This window comes from Panthera leo, chromosome E2 (assembly GCF_018350215.1).
Source record: "Panthera leo isolate Ple1 chromosome E2, P.leo_Ple1_pat1.1, whole genome shotgun sequence".
Lineage (NCBI taxonomy): Eukaryota > Metazoa > Chordata > Mammalia > Carnivora > Felidae > Panthera > Panthera leo.
In genome coordinates this window covers 13,667,941-13,695,724 of record NC_056693.1, presented here as the reverse complement: position 1 = coordinate 13,695,724, position 27,784 = coordinate 13,667,941, and the positions used below count along the sequence as shown (strand labels likewise).

The following is a 27,784-nucleotide window of genomic DNA, read 5'->3' as shown; positions in this document are numbered from 1 at the left end:
GTGTGTCTCCCCACCAGACAGTGAGGTCTGGGAGGGGGCCGGTCCCAGCTGTCTTGGTCACCACTGAGTCCTCACGATTGCCCAGCGCAGGGCCAGACCTAGATTAGGGAACATTTGCTGGAACCTGAAATGCTCTAGACCCAGCCCTTCTGCATCAAAGTTGTTCCTATTCTACAGTAAGAAAAACAAACCAATGCAGATCTCTGAGTACGAGCCCAGTTCTGGCCTGAAGTTCTCTGAGATTTGGAATAAGGGTGGGACAGTGCCTGCCATGGCAGGTGACAGTACTTAACAATGACCAGCTTTTATGGAGTGTCAGCTCTGTGCCAGGCCTTGTGTTAAGGCTTTGTGCACACCCCCTTGCGTGTTTATGGAGTAGGGTCTATGGATTCACCCGTTTTCCAGATGAACAAACTAAGGCTCAGAGTAGTTACACAACCTGCCCAAGATCACAGCCAGGAAGTGGCAGAGGTGGGATTCGAACCCTCATCTCCCCAAACCCAAACAGTCCTCCTCACCTCCTAAGAGACTATTCAGAGCCAGCGCGTGATTAAATAAGAGTTGTCTTTCTTGTAATTACGTGCCCTGGACATAATTTCATTTGCTTGTCATTTTAACCCTAGAAACGTAATCTGTTAATCTTTCCGTTTTCAAGGTAAGGAACTGAGACCCAGAGAGGGGAAGTGATCTGCCCTTCCCATTGGCTAAAAGGGATAAAACTGATTTAATCCCCGAGGCCAGGGCCCATTTGGGAGACCTCAAATGCCAGGTCAGGCATCTGCTGTACCCCCAACCCACATGCGTCCAATGTCAAAGGAAAGCGGAAGTGTGTCCCTCTTCCCTCTCCAGGGCTCACTTCCTGCTGCGCCTGGCTTGGGGCTAGAGGGTTCGAATGGGAGGGTCACAGGGAAAAGAGAAGTGTGAGTGGGCACGGGGAGGCTGATTGTCTGGACCCATGTCCCTGTTGTCCCCTTTGTCCCAGCGAAGGTTCCCCTTCCCATCTGTCACTGCAGGTCAGAGAGCAGGCATGGGACAACTTCCCCCCACCCCACTCCCCACCATCTGGCCAGGCCTCGTGGTGATCTCCTCTCCCCACAGGGGTCTGTGTGACCTTGGGCAAGCTGCCGAACCGCTCTGGGCCTCATTGTCCTCATCTGTAAAATGGGAATGAAAAAAGAAATTGACCTCAGAGGGTGGTGGTAAAAAGCCAATGAGTTCATCCAGGATTGCACTGACCAGGTTGCCTGATACAGTGTTGGCACTCAAGAAATGTTAGATGTTGATATGATGCGCGGACCCCCTGACGTGCACTGTGTCATTAAACCTCACACCCTGCCAGGTAGGGACTCTTGGATGCCCATTTTCCAGAGATAGGAATAGAGACTCAGAAAAGTAAAGACACTCATGCTAGGTCATACAGCAAGTGATATCCAAGCCAGGACTTGGACCCAAAGAATCTTGAGTTCACATCGGAAAGCAGTAAACACCTTCTGACACACGGTGTAGAGGAGCGGTTAGGTCTCCTGCTGGCTCCCCGGTTGCGGGGGGCGGGAGGCAGCATCCTTGCGGTGTGGGGCTGTGATTGTGTGGCTGTAGAGGGTTTGTGGTTCTGTGTGGCAGGGCTCTGCAGATGCAATCCCCAGCTGTGGCCTCTGCCATGCTGATCGTGCTATTCCTGGGGACCAGGTGAGTGTCCCAGCCTGTGCCTTTGTGCAGAGTGTGCAGAGTTTGACATTGGTAGCCAGGCAGCCTCTCACACATGCACAAAATAATAATAATAATAATAAACACCCGATGTGGACAGGCCCTCTTCTAAGCGCTTACAAGCATCAATTCAGTCAGTCCTGCAAGTTAGGAAGCCATTGTTGTTTTCCCATTTTACAGATGAGGAAACTAAGGCACAGAGCTAGGGAACGGTAGAGGCTGGATTTGAAGCCCAGATCCAGCGTCTACGCCTAGCACTAAGGCTATACTGCCTCTCTGAACAGAAGTACCGTGACTATCACTGATGTTCTTAAATGGACATTCTCACCGTAAGTAGGGCAGAAGTTTGCACGATAGGTTGGGGTTCAGTTCCCACCTTCGTCAGTGACAAGCTGGTGACCTTGGACAAGTGGTTCCATCTCTCCAATACTCAGGGTCCTCATCTGTAAATGGGTATACACACAGTACCCACACTGAGGGCTGAGGTCAGGGTCAAAGGCGTTCCGATTTATAAAGGGCTTTTCTTTTTTATTAAGATATAGCATACATAACGTGCGTAATCTTTGGTGTAAACCTAGATTGTTTAACACGAATATTCACCCACGTCACCATCCTTCCAAATCGAGAAGCAGACTCTTCCCCGACCCCCTGCAAGGATCCTTCAACCCCCAGAGATGCCCACTCTTCTGACTTCTATTGCGGGACATTACTTTTGCCCGTGGTTGAATGTCATTGTCACTTTATTGATGCTGACCACCTGCCATGTTCTGTACAGCTTGTCCTATGTTCATCCTTTAGGCAGCCTTGTAAGGTATTTGGTCCTCTAAGCCCCCCATTTTCCAGATGAGGAAACTGAGGCTCAGGGAGGGAAAGTCTTGCCAGAAGTGGCTTCTGCAAGTGATGATAGAGCCACATTGTACAACCGGGTGGTCTCCTTGCTTTGCAAATGCACGTGCCCATGTTACACCAGCACGGCGCTCACACACACACACACACACACGCATGCACACGCACGCACACGCACACACATCCTTGCGAAGCTGTGTAATCACACCAGGACCACCACCATCGACTTGGGTAACCACCTCGTTTAATTGCGTGGCCATCCTGTCCTCATGCTCCTTCCCTCTCCCCAGGCTGTGCTGTCAGACGATGGGGTGGGTGTCTGGCTGGGAGAGCCAGACCCCCCCAAAGAACCTATCACCTTGCAAGCATCCGTCCCCCCTCACCAACTTCGGCTGGGTGGCCTCCACCCTCACACTCCTTACCACATCCGGGTGGCCTGTACCAGTAGCCAGGGCCCCTCGCCCTGGACCCACTGGCTTCCTGTGGAGACACCGGAGGGAGGTAAGAAGGAGCTGGTGTGGGGCAGACATCACTCTCTGCCCTGCTGGACCTTGCTTACATCGATGCCACCCCCAGCAGCTCCTGTTACCCATTCACCCCATGTGGCCTTAGTCCTTCCTGTCCACCCCCTGACTCCTCAGCACGGCCCACTGGCATCTCTCCCAGACCTCTTCCCTGCGCTTCTGCTCATGGGAGGGCTGCACGAGTTGCCCACATGCATGCCCTTTGCACCCTGCCCCCGCTTCCTGGGAACAGGGGAAGGGGGCAGGAAGAGGTGGGGTGCCAGCTTCCCCTCTTCCCTGTCCTCCAGTACCCCTGGGCCCCCCTGAGAACGTTAGTGCCATGCGGAATGGGAGCCAAGCCCTCGTGCGTTGGCGGGAGCCAAGGGCACCCCTGCAGGGCACCCTGTTAGGGTACCGGCTGGCCTATCGAGGCCAGGACACTCCGGAGGTGGGTGCTGTTGGCTGGGCTGGGGCGGAGTGGCCGGGGGGAGGGAGTGGGGGAGGAGATGACAGGGTGGACATGGACAGTTGTGCAGGTTGGGTAGTATGGGATACACTACACCTAGGAGAGCACTTTCTGGGAAAGTTAAAGGAGTCCAGGGGAGGGTCAGGGAATAGCTATTTACGAATCATTGTAAAAAGCGTTTCAGTACACTTACAGATGTACTGTGACAATTTTATAGCAGATAATTGTATAACGCCTTGAAGAAGGGGTGACTTTTCCTAATTTGCACAAGAGTGGTGTTGGAACAAGCAGCACCCTGGGGTGCAGAAATGGAGTGGGAAGCGGGGAGTTACGAGGCAATAGGGGAACACGGGTGGAAAGATGAGGGTTCAGTCCCTCAGCAGAAGTACTGCGTGCCACACACAGTGGCAGCACTTGAGCACAGGCGGCGAATGAAGCAAAGGCCCAGTCCTGGTGGAGCTGATGGCTGGGTGTGGGGATGGAGAATGGAGGTGGCGATGGGGGTGAGAGATGAAGGGTAGGAGGAGAAAGGGTGAGGGGCTGGGCGTGAGGAGGAGGCTTTGAGAAAGATGAGGACTTGAGGTCAAGGGTGCAGTCTTAAGAGTTGGAGGCCTGGGACTCTACCCTGATGCTACATTTGGATGTCCTAGGTGCTAATGGACATAGGGCTAAAGAGAGAGGTGATCCTGGAGCTGCAGGGGGATGGGACTGTGCCCAACCTGACCGTGTGTGTGGCAGCCTACACCGCTGCTGGGGATGGACCCTGGAGCCACCCTGTGCCCCTGGAGTCCTGGCGCCCAGGTAACTTCATGCTCAGCCCCCTCCAACTGACTCACAAGGACCATGTCTTGCCCAGATACCCCTGACTTGCTCCATGTACCTTTCAGTGTTGCCCCAATCTAGGCTCTTTTCCTACCCCGGAAGCTTACTGAGAGCCTCACCCATGTCACATCAGTCTTGCTTTCTCTGAGCATGTCCTCCCTCTGTCCTTTCTCCTCACAGGGCAAGGACAACCAATCCACCTGCTAGGTAAGGGTTTTCGCACCCTCTCTCCTCCTTTCTTTCCCTCAGCTCCCAGTGAGGACTCCATCACCACACACATACTCTTTGACATGCTTTCCGTGTTTCTCAAACTTCTCGTTCTAATCCTCTACTTTTGGGGTTTGTGTGGTCCTTGATGGGGTTGCCTGGAATGGCCTCACACATTGTAGGTACTCAATGAATGGTAGATGGGTGGATGGATGGATAGATGGGTGGGTGGATGGATGAATGGATGGGTGGAGGGAGGGATGGATAGATGAATAGATGGTGGATGGATGGATAGATGGTGGGTGGATGGATGGATGGAGGGAGGGATGGATAGATGAATAGATGGTGGATGGATGGATAGATGGTGGGTGGATGGATGGATGGAGGGAGGGATGGATGGAGGGATGGATAGATGGTGGGTAGGTGGATGGATGGATGGATGGATAGATGGTGGGTGGATGGATGGGTGGATGGATGGATAGATGGATAGATGGTGGGTGGGTGGATGGATGGATGGAAGGAGGGATGGATGGGTGGGCGAATAGATAGATGGATGGATAGATAGATCAGTTATCCCCCTCAAATCCATCCCTCTCGAGTATTTCTTCAGCAATTCTCAAAAACTCCTCCTACACCCATTGTACCCTCCTAGCATTATGACAGCTCACCTCTTGTAACTCAACCTACTATCCTTAAATATTCCTCCCATGCCTTCCTGCCTTTCTTTGCAAACCCTTTCCACAGCCTCCTTTCCTCCCAGTCTTCTTTCCCAATCATAGCTTTACAACCCTTTGTTCCTCACACATGCCTCTCAAACCCAATCACACCCACACTTCGCATTCACAAACTCTGCACGCTTTTTACACACTCACCATATATCTCACATTGCAAATGCTGGAAAACTTTGGGTCCACACTTTTCAACTCTCCTTACACGTTACTCCCTCGCCCCTTGCCAGTCCTACCTGTTCCCACTCTATGCACACACCCACACCAAACTCCTGCTACATTTAACATGTACCCATTCCCATCCCTTACACGTCTACTCCCACCTTTCTGCACACCATTTCACTCATCCCATGTTCTTCACCTGCCCTTCCCACACTCCTCTTGCACCGAAGTTACATCCTTACAAATCACTCTTCACTAATTGTATCTAAAACTCCTTGACTACTCTTCACTCGCATACCCAAAACTCCTCCAACACCCACCTGACGCTCTATATATACACACCTTTCCTTTGCACATGCATTTCACTTTCATCAGGACACACTCCTCAAGACTACTCCTTAGCCATCTATGCGTGAACCTCACACTCCTTACACACGCCCCCCCCCCACACCCATCCTATGCTACACGCATTCTCTCCCTTGCTCACCTGTTTTTCACACCCAAATCCAGTCTCCCTGGATAAGTGAACACACCTACCTGCCACATGTCTCATCAGATATTTCCTCATCTGTCTCCCTCCAACATCACCCCTTTGGGTCCCAGGGAGCAGGATCCAGAGCCCCAGCCATGACCTGTGTCCCATACCCCCTGACAGTGAGTGAGCCCCCAGCCCCTGCCTTCTCATGGCCCTGGTGGTATGTACTGCTGGGAGCAGTTGTGGCCGCTGGTTGTGTCTTCATCTTGGCCCTGTTCCTCGTCCACCGACGGAAGAAGGAGACCCGCTATGGGTGAGTTGGAACTACATGAGTAGGAAGGCTAATGTGGATTGGAACAGAGAGGCTGGAGTCGGGGAGACCACGAGGAGGCTGGTACAGGATGAGAGATTAGCAAGAATCAGAATGAGGACAAGGGGGGAGGCAGAAGGTAGCAATCCAAGACCAGCTCAGCAAACGATGGAGGAGAGGGCGGGCAGGGCCTGGGGTTAGGGTGGTGTTCACTTTCACTACTGTTGGAAGGAGGGGGTTCCACTCATTTCTGCCCTGCCCTCACCTCCTGCCTGTTCCCCCCAGAGAGGTGTTTGAACCAACAGTGGAGAGGGGTGAACTGGTGGTCAGGTACCGTGTTCGCAAGTCCTACAGCCGCCGGACCACTGAAGCCACCTGTAAGTGAACCCCGTGCTTCCCTGCCCTGGTGCGGGATGATGAGCGTAGAGACTGGGGCCTGCTAGGCTTCTGTCGATGCATGCACCAAAAGTTTCTGAAAGTCTTGGAATGCTGGGTTGTTAGAACCACAGACCATAAGAACAACAGAACTGTGAAACCACACAGACCCTTAGAGTAATAGACTCTTAGGGGCGCCTGGGTGGCTCAGTCGTTAAGCGGCCGACTTCGGCTCAGGTCATGATCTCGCGGTCTGTGAGTTCGAGCCCCGCGTCGGGCTCTGTGCTGACAGCTCAGAGCCTGGAGCCTGTTTCAGATTCTGTGTCTCCCTCTCTCTGACCCTCCCCTGTTCATGCTCTGTCTCTCTCTGTCTCAAAAATAAATAAATGTTAAAAAAAAATTAAAAAAAAAAAGAATAATAGAGTCTTAGACACAATAAATCGTAGAAAAACCAAACCCCGGGGCCACAGGACCCTAGGACATTGTAATGATGATGATGATAAAGATAATGATGATGGTAACGATGAGGATGAGGATCATTGATGATGATGAAGCCAATGATGACAGCCAACCCTGGCACTTCCTATGTGATGGGCGCTGTCCTAAGTGCTCTGTACATATCACTTAGTGTAATCCTCATGACAACCCAATGAGGTAGGTACGTCAACAGATGAGGAAGCTGTGGTATAGAGTGGTTAAGTAACTTCCTCAAGGCCACACAGCTTGTAAGTTGGACAGCTGGGCTCCGAACCCAGGTAGATTTGCTCTGAAGTCCATCCTCTTAACTGCCTCTTGGAATTATAGAATGTTAGAGAGGTAGGGTTGATCTTGGCCGAAACAATCAAAGGTTTAATTCTTGGCGCACCTGGGTGCCTCAGTCAGTTAAGCATCGAGCTTCGGCTCAGCTCATGATCTCATGGTGTGTGGGTTTGAGCCCCACATCGGGCTCTGTGCTGATAGCTCAGACCCTCGAGACTGCTTTTGATTCTGTCTCCCTCTCTCTCTGCCCTTACCCCATTCGCACTCTTGTCTCTCTCAAAAGTAAATAAACATTAAGTGAAAAAATTTTAATGTTGTAATACTATAGACCCTTAAGATTTTTTTTAAAATTTTAAGTATTTATTTTTGAGAGAGAGAGAGAGAGAGAGAGAGAGCTCATGTGCACAAGTGAGGGAGGAGCAGAGAGACAGGGGGACAGAGGATCCGAAGGAGGGCTCCACGCTGATAGCAGAGAACCTGATTCAGGGCTCCAACTCACAAATGGTGAGGTCATACCCTGAACTGAAGTCGGACGCTTAACTGACTGAGCCACCCAGGTGCCCCTAGACCCCTAAGATTTTGAAAATCATAGGCTCTTAGAACTCTAGACTCTCTGTTGGACTGTGGAGTTATGAAGTGTCCCAGCTAAGAAGGGACCTCAGAGGCCACCTCGTCAAATCTCTTCATCTTTCCAGCTGAGGAGACTTAACTCCAGAAAGAAAAGGGACAGAATTATGTCTCTTCCCAGCACACAGTGAGAAGGCTACCGGGGCCCCAGGGAGATACCAGAAGGGGCTGGGAAAGACATTTATTTAAGAGGAGAAAGAATAGGAAGCAAGGAGGTCATGGTGCCATAATGAAGTAACATGCAGAGTAGTTCTCAAAGTGTGATCCAGGTCCCTGGAGGGGTCCCCGAGACCTCTGTATGGGGTCCATGAGGTCAAAACTATTTTCATAGTAATTCCAAGATGTTATTTGCCCTTTTACACTGCTGTTCTCTCACACGTGTTCCATGGAGTCTTCCAGAAGCTCTACAACGTGTGTTGATGTCATCACTCTATTGGTTAACAAATGTGTGCTTGTTTATTCTTGTTTTAAAAATCTATTCATTTGGGGTGCCTGGGTGGCTCAGTTGGTTAAACCTCTGACTCTTGGTTTCAGCTCAGGTCATGATCTCACGGTTCATGGGTTCAAGCCCCACATTGGGCTCTGTGCTGAGAGCACAGAGCCTGGTTGGGATTCTCTCTCTCCCTCTCTCTCTCTGCCCTTCCCTATTCTCACTGTCTCTGTCTTTCTCAAAATAAATAAACTTTAAAAAATTTTAAAAATTAAAATCTATCCATTTGACTTTGCATACAGTAAGTGGTATACGTAATCCCCCAAGACAAAAGCTTTTTGCAGTCCTTAGTAATTTTAAGAATGTGAAGGGGTCTTGAGGCCAATAAGTTTGAGAACTGTTACCATATAGCAACAAAAAAAAATTGCAGTTACCCACAACCACATTACAGCTGTCTCATAGACGCCGTGTTGACTGAAAGAAGCCAGACACAAAAGAGAACATGTTATGTGATTCCATGTTTATAATAATCTCCCCAAACAGAGGAAGCCTATCTATGGCAAGAGAAGTCAGGAAGGTGGCCACTCTTGAGAGGGCAGGTCATGGTCTTTTCTTGACCTGGGTGCTGATTATACTGTTGTGTTTGGTTTGTGGAAATCCATTGAGCTACTAAATTATGATTTGTGCAGATTCTACTTCAATAAAAAGTTAAGAAATATTTTTAGCAACTGGCATGGTAGGACACTGACCAGTCAGGGTGCCCAGTGGTGCAAGATCATGTGCCAAGTTCTAACCCTTTAGCTGCTGGTTTGGGAGAAGTTTCAGGGATCTAGAGGAGGATCTAGGGTAGGGTGTGTGCTTAGGGAAGTAGCTGATTTTTTTTTTTTTTAAGTTTTAACTTCATTTATTTTTGAGAGAGAGAAAGAGAGAGCAGGGGAAGGGCAGAGAGAGAGGGAGACAGGAGATGGAGAATCCTAAGCAGGCTCAGAGCTGTCGGCACAGAGCACAACTCGGGGCTCAAACCTGCAAACCGTGAGATCATGACCTGAGCCAAAATCAAGAGTCATATGCTTAACCAACTGAGCCACCCAGGTGCTCCAGGGCAGTAGCTGGTTTTGAATGAATGCAGAAGTATTTCAATATTTTAACAATGGGTACATCCCTATTGACATCCGAATGTCAAATGTCTGAATGTTGAATGTCACCTGAATGTCAGCCCTGCTCCATGGTTCTGTCCACTCCCACCCCCCATGCAGTGAACAGCCTGGGCATCAATGAAGAGCTGAAGGAGAAGCTTCGGGATGTGATGGTGGACCGTCATAAGGTGGCCCTGGGGAAGACCCTGGGAGAAGGTGAGTTCCCTACCTAGTGCACACACGTATTCCCTTGAACCATGAAGTCCTTCACTTCCCCATCCCTACCCAGTCACAGGAAATGCAGTTTCCACAAGTGCCCCTGAGGTCAATGTCTCCCTCTGGTCCCCCATAGGAGAATTTGGAGCTGTGATGGAGGGCCAGCTCAACCAGGATGACTCCATCCTCAAGGTGGCTGTGAAGACAATGAAGAGTGAGTCTATGCCTGCATGTGCACACGTATGGGACCCCCGTCTCCTAGCCCTAGACCCTTCTCCTATGCCCCTAAGGAGGCAGAAGCACAGAAAAGTTAGTAGCAAATTAGCCCCACCACAGAATCTCAGGGTTTCCAGAAAGGAAGTGGAATCCATGCCAGGTACTTCAACAGAAGGAATGTAATATGAGGAGGTTTACTACAACGGTGCAGGAATAACTGGGAGCAGTGAGGCAGCCTGGAGATTAGCAGCAGCAGTACCTTACTTCCTCCCCAAGGCCTGAGGGGCAGAGGGAGGAAATGGTGTTACCAGAGCCCATGGCCAGGGACGCCTGGTGGGATTTAGGATCACAGGAGTTAGCGGCTACCTTGTAGGAGCTTGAAACACACAGGAGGCACAGCCACCATCAAAGCAAGACTGGAAGCAGTAAGAGACAGGGTGAAATACCCTGACTTCTCCCCTTCCTCCTACGCACCTGCCAGTCTGCCATCAGTGCTTCCCATGGGCAAACTCCCAACAGGAAGCCAGTATGAAAGGGAGCCTGGGAAATGTAGTTTTCGGGGACTAGCTCCTGTGATACATAACAGAGCAGGAAAAGGTCTGGAATGAGACATACCTGGTTTCATCATTTACCAGCTGTGTGATCTCAAGCAAGTGACTCTCCCTCTCTGAGCTGCCATCCTTCATCCGGGGGAAAAAAAAAGATAAAAATCTCCCTGCCTCCTAGGGTGAGCCAAAGCACTTAATGCTGGGTATATAGTATGTGTCATTGATGTGGACTGCGACTATATTATTTACATAGTCAAAGAGGGTGAGAGCCAGTCCAGGGTCACACAGCACAGGGAGTCCATGCCCAAGTCCTTTCCATACAGGAAAGAGGCGTTGAGGGTCAGGCTGCACCTGGTGGTTAGGCAAGAAGGTTCCTTTCTGATCACTGGGGCTAAAAGCTTGGATTATGGATTCAACGGTCTCTCACTCATTCATTCATTATTGAGCACTTCTTATGTACCAGGTTATATTCCCCACCTGGGTTTGAATCCCAGCTATGTGACTTTGGGCAAGTCACTTTGCCTCTGTGAGCCAGCGTCCAGGGTAATCGTATGGATCGCCAGGGAAGCAGCCTTGCATGGTGTTTGCACGTGGGCCTCAGAGCCAGACCACCTGGCCTTCAGTTCTGCCTATTCCGCTTGCAAGCTGTGTGTGCAGATTCCTTAACCATTGTGTGCCATGGTTTCCCCATCGTTAAAACAGGGAAAATAATAGTGGCACCTCAGAGGGTTAAATGAGTTAATATATGTAAAGTGCTGAGTGCAGCACCAGGTACTTAGTAATCATGTTTGATGATGATGATGATGATGATGATGATGATGATGATGGAGGTGAAGAGGAGAGAAAGAGTCCTCTCTCCTCTTCCTTCCTCATCACCTTCCTTTCCCCTCCAAGTTGCCATCTGCACAAGATCGGAGCTGGAGGATTTCCTGAGTGAAGCCGTCTGCATGAAGGAATTCGATCACCCCAACGTCATGAGGCTCATTGGTGAGGGAGGGGCAGATTTAGGGGATCTGCAGGCTCCATGGAGGCCACCCTAGAAGGAAGACCCCTCCCTCTGGCACTGAGAAGATCAAACCTCCAGGCTCCCTGTCTCCCTCCCATTCCTCAGAGTCAGCAAGCTCCCCCCTCCTTCTTTCCCTCAGCTTGGAATGTGACCTCTGACCTTTCCCAGAAATAGCTGAGGTCCCCAGGAGGGCTCTGGAAACTTCCCTGGGAACAGTGCTGGAAATGGCTTCTCTGAAGTTCAGTCCTTGCCACTGCTGTCCCCCGCCCCCAACGATTTGGGGGGAAGGGAGAGATTTGAGGGGAAGGGAGAGACAGAGCTGAGGGAGGGGATGGCTTCCCCTCCTGTCCAACTGGAGTGACAGGGCTGCCTGTGGGGGGCGGGGGGCTCAGGTGTCTGTTTCCAGGGTTCTGAACGAGAGGGCTTCCCGGCACCTGTGGTCATCTTACCTTTCATGAAACATGGAGACCTGCACAGTTTCCTCCTCTATTCCCGGCTCGGGGACCAGCCAGTGGTGAGGGACATTTACATGTCTGGTTCACAAGTATTAACTGAGCACCTAAGAGGGACCCAGCGCTGCTCAGACACTGGGAAAACCATGGTGACCCAAACCATGGTGACCCAGAGCTTGCTCTCCTGGAGCTCTCTGCCAGTGGGGACACCGGGCAGTAAATTAGTTAACAAATAAGATAATGTAAGTGCTAGGAAGGAAATAGAGTCAGATGAACTATAGAGAAGCCAGGCAGTTAGTTTGAGGGGACAGAGAAGGTCTTACTAAGGAGGTGGCCTTGAAGGAGAAGCCAGCTGGTGGGAGGTGGGGAGATCTTGGGGGAAGCAATCCTGGCAGAGGGAACAGTATAGGCAAAGGCTCAGAGGTGGGAGCAAGCAACAGCCTGTCTGAAAACCAGAAAGGAGGCCCCTGGCTGGAGCGTGTGTCCTATGTCCAGGGCAAGGACAGTAGATCCACTCAGAGAGGAAGGCAGGAGGGGATTATATAGTGCCTTATTGGAAAGAGGTGGGATTTAATTTTCAGAGCCATTAGAAACCACTGCAGGGCCAAGTGAGGCACACACAGGAAGGGAAGGAAGGAGGGAGGAAGAATGGATCTCATGGACTCTGCTGACCTCTACTCCCTCCTGGACTGCCTCCAGTTCCTGCCCACTCAGATGCTGGTGAAGTTCATGGCAGACATTGCCAGTGGCATGGAGTATCTGAGTACCAAGAGATTCATACACCGAGACCTGGCTGCCAGAAACTGCATGTGAGTGTTGAGCCTTCCAAAGACATCCCCACCCCCCGAGGAGCTCCATCCCTCCTTCCAAGATGGGAGAGGGGTCTAGACACTTACCTCTCGGGTGGTCCAGAACTCAGGACTGGGACAGAAAGGTCAGCAAGGGAGTTGGAGAAGCATTCCTGGAGGATGTGGGCCTGGAACTGAGATCCTGGAGGGGCATTTGGATGTGGAGACAGGCGAGGAAAGAGGGTTGGCTCAGTGGGTAGCATGAGAGGTGCAGAGGTGATTGATGACCGTAGTAACATTGAAGCCCCATCTCTGTCTCCCTCTGTGCTGAGTGTCTTCCCCGGGCTGCGTTTGGGGAGGGGCCACACTGAATAATGGTGGGTTGGGTACAAGCCAGAAAACAGGCCAGAACTGAGCTAAGGTGAGAGCGGTGTGTGTGTGTGTGTGTGTGTGTGTATAAACACAGGCTTAGAATGTCAGTTACATTACAATATTGGACTCCTAGAAATTGAAGCTGGAGAATCGGAATCTTGTGTAAGATGTTTCATTGTTCGCGACTCTCAGGAATATGAACAGTTCTGTATTTCTCCCAATTTTTTATTTTGAAAAAGTCCAACCCTACAGAAAAGCTGAAAGAACTGTACAGTGGACCCCCATATACCCTCCTTGTTGAAATTCTCTTCTATTCTCTTTCTCTCTTTCCACAACCATTTCAAAGTGAGTTGCCAAGATAGTGACACCAGACCCCTAAATCTTCAGTAGGTATCGCCTGAGAATGAGAACTTACATGGAAGTGATTACAGTTCTGTTGTCACACCTAAGATTAACCGTAATTCTGTAACATAACCTCTCATCCAATCCATGTTCAAATTCTTCCAGTTGTCCTCTGAAATGTCTTTTAGGGCTGTTTTATTTTTTTACCCCAAATCAGAATCTCTTCAGGGTCCCCCCGCCACTGCATTTAGCTGTTATGCCCCTTTGGTCCTTATAAATCTGGAATAGACCCCCCCCCCCAACCTTTTTCTATTTTTACATCATATTATTTTGGAAGAGACCAGGACACTTGTCTCGTAGGATGTGACAGGCATGTGTCTGTTTCCTTGTGGTGGCATTTGCCTTGTTCCTCTGTTCCCTGTATTTCCTGTTAACTGGAATGTTTATGTAAAGGCTTCAACAGGCTCAGTCAAAATGGAAATTCCTTTCTTTTTTTTTTTTTAATGATTATTTTTGAGAGAGAGTGGGGGGCAGGGAGGGCCAGAGAGAGAAGGAGACACAGAATCTGAAGCAGGCTCCAGGCTCCGAGCTGTCAGGATAGAGCCTGGTGCAGGGCTTGAACCTACAAACTGTGAGATCATGACCTGAGCTGAAGTCAGATGCTTAACCAACTGAGCCACCCAGGTATCCCTGGAAATTCCTTTCTATCTGCAACTTGGTGTGATCCTAGTCAAGTCCCCCATGGAACAGTGACACTGGAAATCAGAGTAGACAACCCATTGTTATGCATCTGCCCCTTTTTGTTAAGTTACAATATTGAGGGGTGCCTGGTTAGGTCACTTGGTAGAGCATGCGACTCATGGTCTTGGGGTTGTGAGTTCAAGCCCCAAGTTGGGTGTACAGATCGCTTAAATATAAAATCTCCAGGGATGCCTGGCTGGCTCAGTCAGTAGAGCATGCGACTCGATCTCAGGGTCATGACTTCACACCTCACATTGGGGATGGAGGCTACCTTAAAAATAAATAAGGGGCGCTTGGGTGGCTCAGTCCGTTAAGTATCCGATTTCAGCTCAGGTCATGATCTCGCCGTCCGTGAGTTCAAGCCCCGTGTTGGGCTCTGTGCTGACAGCTCAGAGCCGGGAGCCTGCTTCGGATTCTGTGTCTCCCTCTCTCTCTGTCCCTCCCCTGCTCACTCTCTGTCTCTCTCTCTCTCTGAAAAATAAATAACATTAAAAAAAATAAAAGTAAACACATGATTTTTTTTTAAATGTTATTTCCTTACCCAGTTGGCAGTTCGCCACTACCCGAAACCTCCCACCCACTCCACAGCCACCAGCCTGGATACCTGAGCATCACCTCTCTCTGCCTCCCTGCCATGATCCTCTGGGCCTTCCCTGGACCTAGAGGGTGAAGGTTAACTCCTGCCATGTGAGGGGCCTCCAGGGTCTGTTCCGATTGGTCACTGCCCCAGCCCATCACCCTGGCTAGAAATCATTAATTCTTAATAGGATCCTAGAACCTCAGGTGCAAAAATTAGAGAATCTTCTCTTTATGAAAAGCACAAAAGCAGGCAAAAGTAATCCATGCTCGAAGACTGTGGCTTCTCTGGGAGGGGTGGTTACAGGCAGGACTAGTAATGTGTTCCTTCCTTTCTCATACTTAAAAAAATCAACGTATGCTGATAAGCTAACACACACACATTCTAGGTGTGTGGCCAAATGCATGTTTATGTCTATAGACTCATGTAAACGACCACCACTGGATCAAGGTAAAGAACATTTCTGGGCCCTGGCAGGCTCCCTCAAGCACTTTGTAGTCACTGCCCCCAGGGAAAATACTATCCTGTATTTCAGTCACCTGTTCTTAAATGTCACGGAATCACAGAAGGTGTACTTCTTTGTGTCTGGTTTCTTTCGCTCAGTGTGCTATTGTTGAGATGAGCCCACGTCGCCATGCATATTCGTTAGTTCCAGCTTTTTCTTTGCTCTGTGGTATTCCTTGTACAGATGGTGTCCCGCGGTGTTCTGTTTCTTAATCTGGGTGCTGGTTACATGGGTGTGTTTGTGAAACTTCATACGGAGGGAACAAGAAGCAACACATTTCCCTTCGGTCTGGGGTTGACAGACCCTCACCCCCAAAGAGGCCAGCCAGAGCAGGGGGTGAAAAGGTGTCTGAGAGTGAGGACAGGCTTCCCGGTGGAGGGGGTGATGCCGTGACTGTGTTCCTCTCCCCATTCCGGGCAGGCTGAACGAGAACATGTCCGTGTGTGTGGCGGACTTTGGGCTCTCTAAGAAGATCTACAATGGGGACTACTACCGGCAGGGACGCATCGCCAAGATGCCAGTCAAGTGGATCGCCATCGAGAGCCTAGCTGACCGGGTCTACACCAGCAAGAGTGATGTGGTATGTGTCAGGTGTGGGGAGCAGTGGCCAGTTCATGTCACATTGCAGCTGGGCTCACAGGGATGCCCGGGCTTCCCGGTGCAGGGGCCTGACCGCATGTGTTAGGCATGTCTGGGGGTGTGCTGGGTGTCTGTGAATGGTGGTGTGGGCATGGTGGCGACATGCACGGGTCCACGTGTGCATGGTGGCAGGTTCATACATGGGACGTGTGGACAGTTTAGGTCGGGAGAGGCAGTGGTGAGGACGTGTATGTATGCACAGCCACAGTGTCCAGGGCGACCCGTAAGACCATGTGACTGTGAAATGTGTACGTGTGTGCATGGATCATCATGCCTGTGCACACACAAAAGTTGCCACTCAGTGTGTCCCTGTGCCAAAGTGTTTCGGTGAGGAGCTGTGATGCCCCCACAGAAATAGCTGTGTACAGACGTGCACATAAATGTGGGTGTACCTGTGCATTGGGGTGTCTTTGTGCAGGAGAGACCCTCTAACTCTCTCTCCTCTGCCCCCTACAGTGGTCCTTTGGAGTGACGATGTGGGAGATTGCCACGCGAGGCCAAACCCCATATCCAGGAGTGGAGAACAGCGAGATTTACGACTACCTGTGCCAGGGAAACCGCCTGAAACAGCCTGTGGACTGTCTGGATGGACTGTGAGGACCCTGAGGACTCTCCCCACCCCCAATCCAATCCCAGATTTCACTCCAAAAGCCCTGAGCACCCCACATGGCCCCGACCCTCGAAAACCTGCACAGAATCCCCCAGACCGCTGAGGAACCCCCACGCCTCCTCACCAATGCCCCACAAGACTAGGGCTAGCTCACAGGGTGCAGACTAGCAAAAGGTGCCCTCTCCTCTGGTGCCTTTCTGTGTGGAATGCAGGCTGGATCAGCCGCCTCGGCCGGGCATCCGTGGGCAGTGAATAACTGCACCAGCTTACCTGGGGGCCCTGCCTCTGAGACCCCCCACTCTCCCCAAATTCTAATTCACCTCAGACTCCTGAGCACCCATACTTCCCCCACATGCTCTTCAACACCCCTCAGGACCCTCTGCCAACCCTCCAGTTTGCCATATGGGGCTTCTCCAAACTCACGGGGCTCCTCTGAGATATCCCCAGGATCCTTTAGGACAGTGTTTATGAAACTTACAGTTTATGAAACTTACAGCGCACAGAGAAAAGCAGAGCATTCATCCAGTGCTTTGAGGGCAAAGTCTGCTCTAGCAAACCCTCACTGAACACCACACGATACTCAGAGAGGTTCCCCAAGACCCCTTTCAGCTCCTGAGTGTCCTAGGACTCCCCTCAGAAACTCTTGAGAGTTCCCAAATCCCCTACAGAAGCCCCCAAACTGCTATGGTTCCTTCCAGTCCCGTGAAATACCCCAAACTCCCAGAATGCCCTCCTTCTGAGTGCCTGCTCAGTCTCCCACCCTTCACTTTGCTGCCCTAGGTATGCCCTGATGTCCCGGTGCTGGGAGCTAAACCCCCGGGACCGGCCGAGCTTCTCAGAACTTCGGGAGGATCTGGAGAACACCCTGAAGGCCCTGCCCCCTGCCCAGGAGCCCGACGAGATCCTCTATGTCAACATGGATGAGGGTGGGGGGCATCCTGAACCACTTGGAGCTGCTGGAGGAGCTGACCCCCTAACCCAGCCTGACCCTAAGGATTCTTGCAGTTGCCTCACCGCAGCTGAGGTCCATCCTGCTGGACGCTATGTCCTCTGCCCTTCTACCGCCCCCGGCCCTACTCTGCCCACGGAAAGGAGCTCCCCAGCTCCCCCAGGGCAGGAGGATGGAGCCTAAGACAACCCTCTACCTGGGACTCCCTCTCAGGACCCAAGCTAGGCACTGCCACTGGGGGAGCCTACCCTATCAACTATTTCTCCATTCCAGGCCTCACCCCAAACTACAGCCTTCTCTTCCTACCTATTCCACTTCCATCCCAGACAGATCCTCTCCTTTTTCCATGCCTTAGAGTCCCCATGTGTAAAAGGAAGGGGTTGTACTGCAATCCCTAAGGATCCTTCCAGGTCTGGCATTCCACGATTCTAGATTCTAAGGTTTAAAGAGTCTAGATTCAAAGGTTCTAGGTTTCAAAGATGCTATTAGTCTTTGGCTCTAAGGACCTAAAATCCCAAAGTCTCTAATTCTAAAGTGCTAAGGTTCTAGACATGGAAGTTGCAAGGTCTATATTCTAAGGCTCTGAGAGCCCATGGCTCTAGATTTTTCTGGTTCTAGGATTCTTCATAAAGCCCACAAGATTTTGGGTTCTAAGCTCTAAGATTCTGGTTCTAGGATCCAAGGTTCTGTGATTCTAGATTTTATTTTTCTAGGGTTCTGAATTCTTAGGGTATAAGATTCTAGATTCTACAATTCTAGACCTGGAGGTTCTAAGGCCTAATGTTCTAAAATCTGATGTTCTAAGCCTCCTAGACTGTAAATTCTCTGGCTTATCAGACTCTACATCATAAGGCTTCCAGATTTTATCTTCTCAAGTTCAAAGCTTCTAATAATGGTTAATTATAAGTTTTAAGGCTTCATGATCCTTGAAACTCTTATGAGATTCTGGATCCTAAATATCTAAGGTTGAAATGCGCAATTCAAAAGTTCTAAGAGTCTAAAGATGGAGGTTCAAAGGTCTAATGTTCTAAGATGTGATGTTCTAAGACTTAGTCTAAGAACCTAGATTCTCTGTGTCTAAGATTCTAGACCATATGCTTCAAGATTCTAGATTATTAAACTCAAAGATTCTAATGTTGTTCTGTTCTATGTTCCAAGGTACTCTAGAGTCTATCGGTCCAAGATTCTGGACCCTCAGCACTAAGGTATAAAACTCTACAGTTAGTTGTGACTAGCTAGATACCAAAGTTTTAATCATTTCTAATGTTGGATACCTTGAGGTTCAATGCTGCATTCCACCTTTCTAGGGTTTTAGTTGAGGGTCCAAGAACCCACAATTCTAAATCTTAAGTTCCTAGGCACTGTAGTTCTAAGATTCAAACGTTGTAGTTGTAAGATTCAAAAGTTCAAAGATTCTAAAGGTGTACTGGTCTAGAATTCCAAGGTATGATTCCAAGATTCTAATCTTACAGTATTCTTCTGTGCGACTCTCCCTTTCTTAGCCACCTCTGCTTCCTTCTCCCCTCATGTGGGGGCATGCCTCCCCTCAAGCCTGTGCAATGCATTAGGGATGCCTCCTTTCCCCAGGAGACAATTTCCCTCCTTTTGGGCCATGCTGCCCCCCCCCCCCCCCGAGCCAATCCCTCAAGCCTCCTGTACAGAGGTGTGGACTCTGGTGCCTCCAGAGGGGCTCAGATCACATAAAACTTTATAACCACACTTCTGTCTCCTCTTGTTTCCACTCAGCTGTCATGTGGCCCCTCTCCCTGGCCACTCAGTTTCCCCATCAGTAAAAAGAAGAGCTTGGTGGTCTAGAAGTTCTCTCTTTATCAAGAGGGTAGAAATGAGCATATGCATAGGCAAAAAGACATACAAAGAAATGCCGACTCTCCTTCCTAGTGAGGAAGAGGCACGTGGATACTCCTGTCACAAAGAGACTCTTCTCCTCACCCCAAAGTAACAGACCCATTAGGACATACTCAGGCATACCTTGCCACAAATAGAGACACTGAAATTCAGACGCACAGAGTAACAGACATACAAAATTACACAGATAACAAACATATTTGCAAACATATGCAAGGCAGATACTCACCAGGAATAGGAAGAAACTAGACTAACAGATTACAGAATAAATAAAGTGGCACAAATACCTAGAGAGTACAACAGGTACTCACAGACTCAAATGTTCAGGTTCACATAGAAACACAGGCACAGAACACCTCCGATCAGCGAGGGCGCACAAAGGGATTGCTGCCAAGACAAACACCCTGTGCTTTGCATGCCCACGTTCCTGGGTCTATCGGGCAGCAGATGAAGAAACCCTTGGCAGCGCCCGGACGCCCCCCGGTGGCAGCTCCTGAGAACCCGAGGACAGTTCAATCCGGGCCACAAACTTTTTCAGAACAAATCATTGTGGGAAGCTGGGAGGAGAGAGGAAGTCGGACGTGGGCGAGGGGCGGGGTGTCTGGACTGGAACCTCCGGGCCCACGTGAGTGTCTGCCCCGTTTCTGAGTGGGTGCTGTGTGTCGAGGTTGCCTTGTCAGCTTGTAGTGTAACTGTCCCGTGTCTTTATCATTTGATGCCTCCTGCCTGTGTGGACCTTAGTGGCCACATCTACACTGCAGTTGGGTGTATTATCCCCTTTACGGATGTATCTGATCTGACTCACGGCCATTTGTTTATCTGTGTTGTGTGTGCTTTTGTCTAAGTAGAGGTGGTGGTGGTGTGTGGTTTTTGTGGGCTTGCGGTATGGCTCGGTGGGCAGAGGGCGTTTGCATTGTGTAGCACGATTGTGTATTTCACGGAAGTTTTGTGTCTTTTGAGTTAGAGGCGACAGGTGGTGCAGCAGTAGACATTGTGAATCTGTGGCGTTTGCATTTGTAGCGTGAGGCTGAACTACGGACCTATGTGTTCGAGCTTGTCAGTACAGACGCCAAACAGCCAGAACTACTGAACAGCACCTCAGAAGATTTGGGGTACAGACCCGAGAACTTTCGGAGGTGGGGAAGTCTCTATGGTCGCGTGCAGAGCGCCCATTCCACGTAAGATGCCAACCATAGAGAAAGACTGCAGCGAATCTATGATCGTGGAAAGAGGCGCCCCTTGAGATGAACTATCAAAGGGAAGAGGGTGCGATTTCCTTTACAACTTTTTTCCCGTTGTTGGTCTAGCCTCTATTTTCAAAACTCCGGTACTCTCTGAAGTCAAAAGGTTGCTTTTCGTAGTCAATTGAGTTTCTTCCAGATTAAGGGTAATTTATCTACTTAATCTCTGTCTCCTCGGCCTCCCTCTTCAGCGACATTTGTGAGGCCGTCCGCCAAAGAACAGCCAATCTGGTTGGCTTTTCCTAAAGCTATCCAACTGTACTAGCTTTAGTGAGTTAAAACGATAATTGCAATTGGTGGACAGATTGTTTTGAAACCGCCCTAACGGCAAGGGGCAGGTCCTTCGTGAATTCATCTTTCCGGTTTCTTAAAGGCAAACATGAAAGGAGGAAGAGGGGGGAGTTGGTCGGCCGACCCTCCATTTGATTGGTTCTAGTGCTTTTATCCGCTTGTACTCCTCTAGGGGCGGGAGATCTAGACCAATCAGGGTATGTGTTACAGGAGACCCCAGTTTGATGAAAGGACCGCGCAGGAAAGGCCGAGAGTGTGTATGTGTGAGTGGCGGGGGGTGGGGGGGGTGGGCAGGGAGGTTCATTCTGAGATCCCATCGCTGATTGGGCCAAGTCCTTACTCCCTTTTCTTCATTTGACCCTACGGGAGCGGGCGCGCGGGGGCCACCCAATCACCGCGTGCTCCGCCTCCCGCCTTTTCCCGCCCTCCGCTCCGGCGGCGGCAGCGACGTAGGCCAACGCTTCCTCCCCGGGTGCTACGGAGCCCTTTCATTGCCGTTCTTTTGAAAGCCGCGCTCTGATTGGCTGAGTCTCCCGGCCCGCGCCCGTTGCCTCCACGCGGTGGCCAATTGGCACCCGTGTTGCATCGCATGGGGCCACGGAGGAGGGGGAGGTGGCGGCGGCGGCCATTTTGAGCCGCCGCCGCCATTGGAGCGGGCCCCCCCCCCCCCCTTTTCCCCCTTCGCCTCCTGACAGGAAAGGTTTAAGGGGGACAGAGCCCTGGGAGGCCGGGCCGGGCTCGGGGGCCGCCCCGGGGGCCCGGGCCATGGATGTGCGCCGTCTGAAGGTGAACGAACTTCGCGAGGAACTGCAGCGCCGCGGCCTGGACACTCGCGGCCTCAAGGCCGAGCTTGCTGAGCGGCTGCAGGCGGCGCTGGAGGCCGAGGAGCCCGACGACGAGCGGGAGCTCGAGGCCGACGACGAACCGGGGCGACCCGGGCACAACAACGAGGAGGTCGAGACCGAGGGGGGCTCCGAGCTGGAGGGGACCGCGCAGCCACCGCCGTCCGGGTTGCAGCCGCACGCGGAGCCTGGCGGCTACTCGGGGCCGGACGGACATTGTGAGAGTGCGCGGGGCGGGGGTCGGGGAGCCCGGAGTCCGGGCCGAGGAAGGGCTGTGGGACGCGGGAGTCCGGCGCCTGAGGTCGGGGAGATGGTCTGAGGATTGGGGGATCCTGCTACCTGCCGCTGAAAAGCATCTAGGGCCCAGGGCCTCGGGACGACTGGAGGGTGGACCCTGGCATTCGGTGCAGGAGAGATACTGGAGTGGGGGCTCTTGGTTTCGGAGATGAGGAAGGTCCCGGGGGTGTAGAGGATTCCGGAGTCTGGGGCTCGGAGACCGGAAGCCGTGGTTTCTGGAGCCGAAGAGAGTCGGAAGAACAAGAGGTTTTCTAACCGGGGGCCGAGGAGGGTCTTGGAAATGACGATATTAGGGTTTGGAGCCGGGGGGGGGGGGGGGGGGGGGGGCTTTGGGGCTGTGCTAGCCCAGCGTGTGGGCTGGACGTCGGGAGCCGTGTTTTTAGGGCTGGAAGAGTTTTAAGAATAGAGGATCTTGGAGTTTGGTGCTGGGTGGGGTATGGGGAGTTCTCATATTTGGTACTGGGATGGGTTAGTGAGGTGGAGGTGCTGGTGTCTGGCCAGGGGGAAATCTGATGGACTGGGTGTTCTGGTATTTGGCTAGTGAGCATTTAGGGGATGTGGGAGACTACCATGTGATTGGACTGTGGGGACCCCCATCTGTCTAAGGATGGCCTGGGGGACTCTGAGATCCAGGGCTGGAAGGCCAACCTTGAGTCACGGCCAACTTGGGCATTTGGTACTAGGATACCTGGGGATCTTCTGATTGGCTTCCAGAGGAGGTAGAAGGAAACCCCCATCTCTGGGGGCAGGCAAGGGAGGGAAGGATGCCTCGCTGGACAAGGAACCTAGAGATCTTGAGCTGGGTGGATTCTGGGAACAGGTAATTCAGCGCCTACTGCTGAGTCGTCTTGGATTAACGGTATGGATTGTTTGAAGAACAGAAAAGTAGCTAGGGGTGGGGTGCGGCTGATAGCAAGTTGATGGAGTTTGAAGTCAATGCAGTATCTGGGGGATAGAGGATCCTTCTGTCCAGGACAGGAGTGTACGTGTGGTCTAGCATATGTGGAAGAGGGGAGAGTATAGGATAGAAAGAGAAAGAAAACCTGTTGACTTGGCTAGAGGTCTCAGGATGGAGTGGGGGTAGTGTTTCTGAGACTGAGTGTCTCCACGAGAGGGCTCCTTGGTCCTCAGAAACAGTTATTTGTGTGCCCAGGGAATGGGGGGATTTCAGGGTGTAGTAAGGAACCACTGCATGAGCCAGAAGGTATGGCTCAGAACAAGAGGGGCAGGGTAGATCTGCGATTGTCAAGAGAGAAGACCCTAGTATGGGAGGTAGGAAATGTGGAGTTAGAAAAACGTGGTTTTCTAACAGGACAAGGGAGTGGTGATTGGAGAAGTTAAGGAGTAAGTAGAAAGGACTCCGGCATACAGCATTTGTGGTATTGCTCTGAAAAGAGGGTGCCATGAGGTTAGCCAAGTGAGGAGAGCAAGAGGGTGAGGGAAGAGACAAACTGGGTTGGCATTGGGTACTTACTGACTTATTGGTGAGAGATGTGATGTCCTGGAGGGGGGCGACCTGAGTATAAATTAGCAGTGAGAGCAGCCTAGGGATTGTCCGGGACCCACATGCCAGGAAGAATACTTCCTTTGCAGAGACCTGTGAGGGAAGGAGGAGTGTATGTCTAGGGCAGGAGAGATGCTGCAGGAATGCCTAGGAGGAAGGGCCAGTGGCCAGAGGTGTCTCAGAAGAGGGACTGCTAGACTCTGGACAGACTTTGTTCCAAAGGTGTGTCTGTGACTTGGGCAAGTCAGTTCACCTCTGTGAGCCCTGGTTTTCTTGCGTGCACAACAGGGATAATAATATGCCCCCCAGGATTGTTATGAATGAGGTCACATGTGTAGGAGGCTTAGCACTGGGCTTGCGTGTCAATAGGAGGTGGATGTTTTAAGGGTGGAGAAGGACCCCAGAATCATCCGGGGTGAGGCTGCCTTTGTGGGCACAGGAGAGATATTTGAAAAGAGAGATGTGAGTATTTGTAGAAAGAAGAGTACTGTGCCTAGAGCCCAGAAGAAACCGAATAGTTTGAAAGGCACTCCCTGTGTTCCAGTTAAGGAGATAATCTATTTCTTCCTTTTTCCTGTAACCCCTACAACAAAATCCTCTGAGCCCCTTTCATGCCCCACTTCAACCCTTCCTTCAGGCTCTGGTAAACAGAGCTGTGGCAGATCACGTGATCCGTTACTTTCCTCCCTTTGGGCTGCACCTGGTTTGTGCCCAGATGTATTTGTCCTCTGAGAAAGGATCCAATCAGTTAGCAAGTGGCAGAATAGTCTCTCCTTCCCTGTGGTTCTGCCGGTCCTGGCACAGCTACCAGTAGGGCCCTAGAGGCACCTAGCAGAGCTTGCCACTGGGGTAGAGAACCTGCTTGCTGCTCGTCCTAGGTTTCCAGACTTCTCTCTGGGTTTGGCTGCAAGGTTCTTCTTGGGTTTGCTACTCTGGTTCTAGTCTCACCTCTGAACTTTCACATGTTGTAACAACCCCAGGAATGGCTTCTCTGTTACTTTCTGGGTTCCTGTCTTAACTCCTGGTACTTCTTGGTAAACCTGAATGCAATTAGAATTTGCTTTTTGTGTTTAAGTATTTGTTTAATGTATGTCCTATTCACAAAACTGAAGGCTTCAGTGAGGCAAGCTTATTCTAAGCTATACCCAGGGTCTGGTATGTAGTGTGCACTCCACAAATAGTTAATAATATTCTTATAATAAGAATGAGCTTCTGTTCTTAGTCTGATTCCATGAGACACCTCCTTGAAACCCTTCCCACCTAGCTCCATATATTTCATGACTTCTCCCTAATGAGTCTAAAGGCCACTATTATCATAACTCCTGTTTTCCTAACTGTTCCTCCGCCACCCCCCATTGCCCTGTCAATTGGGATGGTTACTTTTTATCTTTGCAGCTATGGTGGGGTGGAAGAGATTCTTGAAGAGGGTTGGCTGTGCAGTGAGTTGGGCTGGGCAGCGGGCTGATTTGCGCCCTGAGTAGTTTTTAAGGTCGTGCCCTGAAGCCAGCTCCCTACACATCATACCACGTCATAAGACAGCTAGACTGGTGGTTTTTAAACTGTGCTGCGTGGAGTCCCAGCTGCCAATAGAGTTGTCACAGCCTTTGAGTGGGGACTTAGGGAGTGAGATCAAGCTGGGTACTTTCTCTGACCCTCCCATCTTCTCACTTTAACCAGAGCGGTTCTGCCTCAGTTGGTTTTGTTTGTTGGGATTCTGTACAACCCAGTCACAGATGTATCGCCAATCACTTGAGGGACAAGAGGGCACGTCCTTAGGCAGTTGAGGCTGCTGACTGCCCAGATAGGTTCCATCTGAAGGGGTTGTCACACCTTTTAGCCTTTGGCAGACTGTCCCCACTGAGAATGACATTGTGTAGCACCAAAAACCCACCTCTGGTCCCAAGAAGCACCTTTCTAACTAGCCATTTCTTGTTTTAAGATGTCATGGACAATATTACCAGGCAAAACCAATTCTATGAAAGCCAGGTCATCAAGCAAGAGAACGAGTCTGGCTACGAGAGGAGACCTCTGGAAATGGAGCAGCAGCAGGCCTATCGCCCAGGTGGGAAAGTACACCTTGTACATCTCTTTCAAAGGAGCTAGAATCTGTACGTGGCCTTTACCCTCTGCCTAGAGCCGTCTTCCCAGAGAGATTTTGCAGCTTCCTCTTGGATGGTCCATTTGGGGTCTGTCACTCTGGAAAGGTTCTTTTGAAGGAGAGAACTTAATCCTGCTCCCGGGTGTTGAGAGAGGGGAGTCTTCATGGTATCTGTTTTCAGATGTTAGTATCAACACCCTGGAGAGTTTAGACTCAGAGGACAGTACTTGAGTCTTATTTAAGGTCTTAGAATGTAGAATCCAGCAAGGACTTTTTATTTTTATTTTTTAATGTTTATTCATTTCTGAGGGGGAGAGAGTGAGAGAACGTGAGCGGGGGAGGGGCAGAGAAAGAGGGAGACAGAGGATCCAAAGCGGGCTCTGTGCTGACAGCAGAGAGCAGATGTAAGGCTCAAACTCACCAACCATGAGATCATGACCTGAGCCAAAGTTGGAAGCTTAACCGACTGAGCCACCCAGGTGCCCCATCTAATAAGGACTTTCTAAAGCTAGTTTAGTATTTAGTAGTTTCTGCATTCTGAAGAATATTGTTCCAGAAGATGTCATTAGGGACTTCCCCGGGAAGGGTTCCTTGGCTAAAACATACCTGGAAATGCAGCACGTGCTATACCACCTCTGGGAGCATTAAAGGCTCTGAGAAGGCCTGGACTGAAAAAAAAACCTGTGTCACATTGTTTAAACCCAGGGTTTCCCAAATATGTGAATAAATATGTCTTTGCCGAACAAAGTTTCTTGCAATGTCAGTTTGGGAAACACAGATGCAACCCAGCTCTCTGCTCCCATTTTACAGACTGAGGAGGTGGCTTATCTGATGACAGAGCTGGGGTTAGCACCCAGGAAACTGGTGCCTGGGCCACTGCTGTTGGTTAATAAGCAGCATTCCCAACCAGTTGTGTCCTACCATTTAGAAAGCAGGGTCCCACTGTTGAGTAATGATGGAGCCAGAACTGCCTCCCAGTCTTGTGTTCCTGTCACTGTGTTATAGCCCTAGTGTCTGTACCTAGTGAAGTTGATTCTGTGTAGTTGATTCTATCTAATTCCATTCTGGTTCATCCACAAAGTGAAATCCCCAGACATTTCTTGTGGGTGGCTCAGGACTTTACTTTTAATGTAGGTTAAACTGCAGATTTGTGTCAGGCTCTGTGAGACTTGTGGGATCATTTGGCCCAAGGAGAGTCATTTCTGTGCTGTTACCAACAGACTTTTTTTTTTTAATGTTTGTTTATGTATTTTTGAGAGAGAGATCAAGATTGCAAGAGGGGGAGGGGCAGAGAAGAGGGAGAGACAGAGAATCCCAAGCAGGCTCCACACTGTCAGTGTAGAGCCCGATGAGGGGCTTGAACTCATGAACTGCAAGATCATGACCTGAGCCATCTAGGCACCCCCACAACAGACATTTATCAGGGCCTCTTGCAAGCTCGGCTCTGCTGGGAAGCATGGAGGCTCTCCAGATGGGGGAGCACAGTCCCTGCCCTGGGTGCCCAGGAGCCTTCTCTCTATGCCACGGCTAAGGATCCGAGGTGGTCTTGGCTTGAGTGCTGAAACGAGGAGATGTGAGTGATCCACAGTGTCAGCATAGACGCTGGTTTCCACAGTTTGCTCTCTGTTAGGTGCTTGGATTATTAAGTCACACCACAAATAGAAAGTCAGGATTTCTATTTGTGGTGTGACTTAAGGCCATCACACCTATAGGCCAGCTTAAGTTCAGACCCTCGCTTCTGGAATGATTCTGGGCTTTATGGTAGAGTGACTGAAGCCAGTGGAGTTAGCTGTGGGCCCACAGTGTCCTGTTGAATTAACCTTCCCACCTCCCTTTCCAGACAGACGACGCTTTGTAAGAAATGAGGTAGAGAGATTCTCTGGGAGGAATAATTAGAGAAGGTCGGATCATGGGATCTCAAAGTTTAAAGGGATCTTAGAAATTTTCTTTATTTTTTCTAGAGAGAGAAAGAGTATGACCCAGGGGGAGGGGCAGAAGAAAAGAAAGAATCCTAAGCAGGCCCCATGCCCAGCGTATACCCCAATGCAGGGCTTGATCCCACGATGCTGGGATCATGACCTGAGCAGAAATTAAAAGTCGAATGCTCAGCCGACTGAGCCACCCAGGTGCCCCC

General features: G+C 50.6%; 2 protein-coding genes across 4 annotated transcripts in view; both read left to right on the top strand.

The window, feature by feature from the left end:
- Positions 1-25,614, top strand: part of AXL (AXL receptor tyrosine kinase) — a 34,507-nt gene extending 8,893 nt beyond the window's left edge. The window contains exons 7-21 of one of the 2 annotated variants that reach the window (XM_042920944.1): positions 2,841-3,051; positions 3,362-3,501; positions 4,170-4,320; positions 4,522-4,548; positions 6,094-6,226; positions 6,509-6,600; positions 9,671-9,766; positions 9,903-9,980; positions 11,425-11,517; positions 11,929-12,050; positions 12,688-12,797; positions 15,734-15,893; positions 16,409-16,545; positions 17,343-20,002; positions 25,492-25,614. In XM_042920944.1, the coding sequence (XP_042776878.1) occupies positions 2,841-3,051; positions 3,362-3,501; positions 4,170-4,320; positions 4,522-4,548; positions 6,094-6,226; positions 6,509-6,600; positions 9,671-9,766; positions 9,903-9,980; positions 11,425-11,517; positions 11,929-12,050; positions 12,688-12,797; positions 15,734-15,893; positions 16,409-16,545; positions 17,343-17,694 (1,902 nt within the window). In that variant the 3' untranslated portion in view covers positions 17,695-20,002; positions 25,492-25,614. The remainder of the gene's footprint in view (positions 1-2,840; positions 3,052-3,361; positions 3,502-4,169; positions 4,321-4,521; positions 4,549-6,093; positions 6,227-6,508; positions 6,601-9,670; positions 9,767-9,902; positions 9,981-11,424; positions 11,518-11,928; positions 12,051-12,687; positions 12,798-15,733; positions 15,894-16,408; positions 16,546-17,342; positions 20,003-25,491) is intronic. The other variant, XM_042920945.1, reaches the window with a different exon arrangement.
- HNRNPUL1 (heterogeneous nuclear ribonucleoprotein U like 1) overlaps positions 21,528-27,784 on the top strand; it is a 34,632-nt gene continuing 28,375 nt past the window's right edge. Inside the window, exons 1-2 of one of the 2 annotated variants that reach the window (XM_042920947.1) lie at positions 21,528-21,969; positions 25,492-25,614. In XM_042920947.1, the coding sequence (XP_042776881.1) occupies positions 21,675-21,969; positions 25,492-25,614 (418 nt within the window). In that variant the 5' untranslated portion in view covers positions 21,528-21,674. The remainder of the gene's footprint in view (positions 21,970-25,491; positions 25,615-27,784) is intronic. The other variant, XM_042920948.1, reaches the window with a different exon arrangement.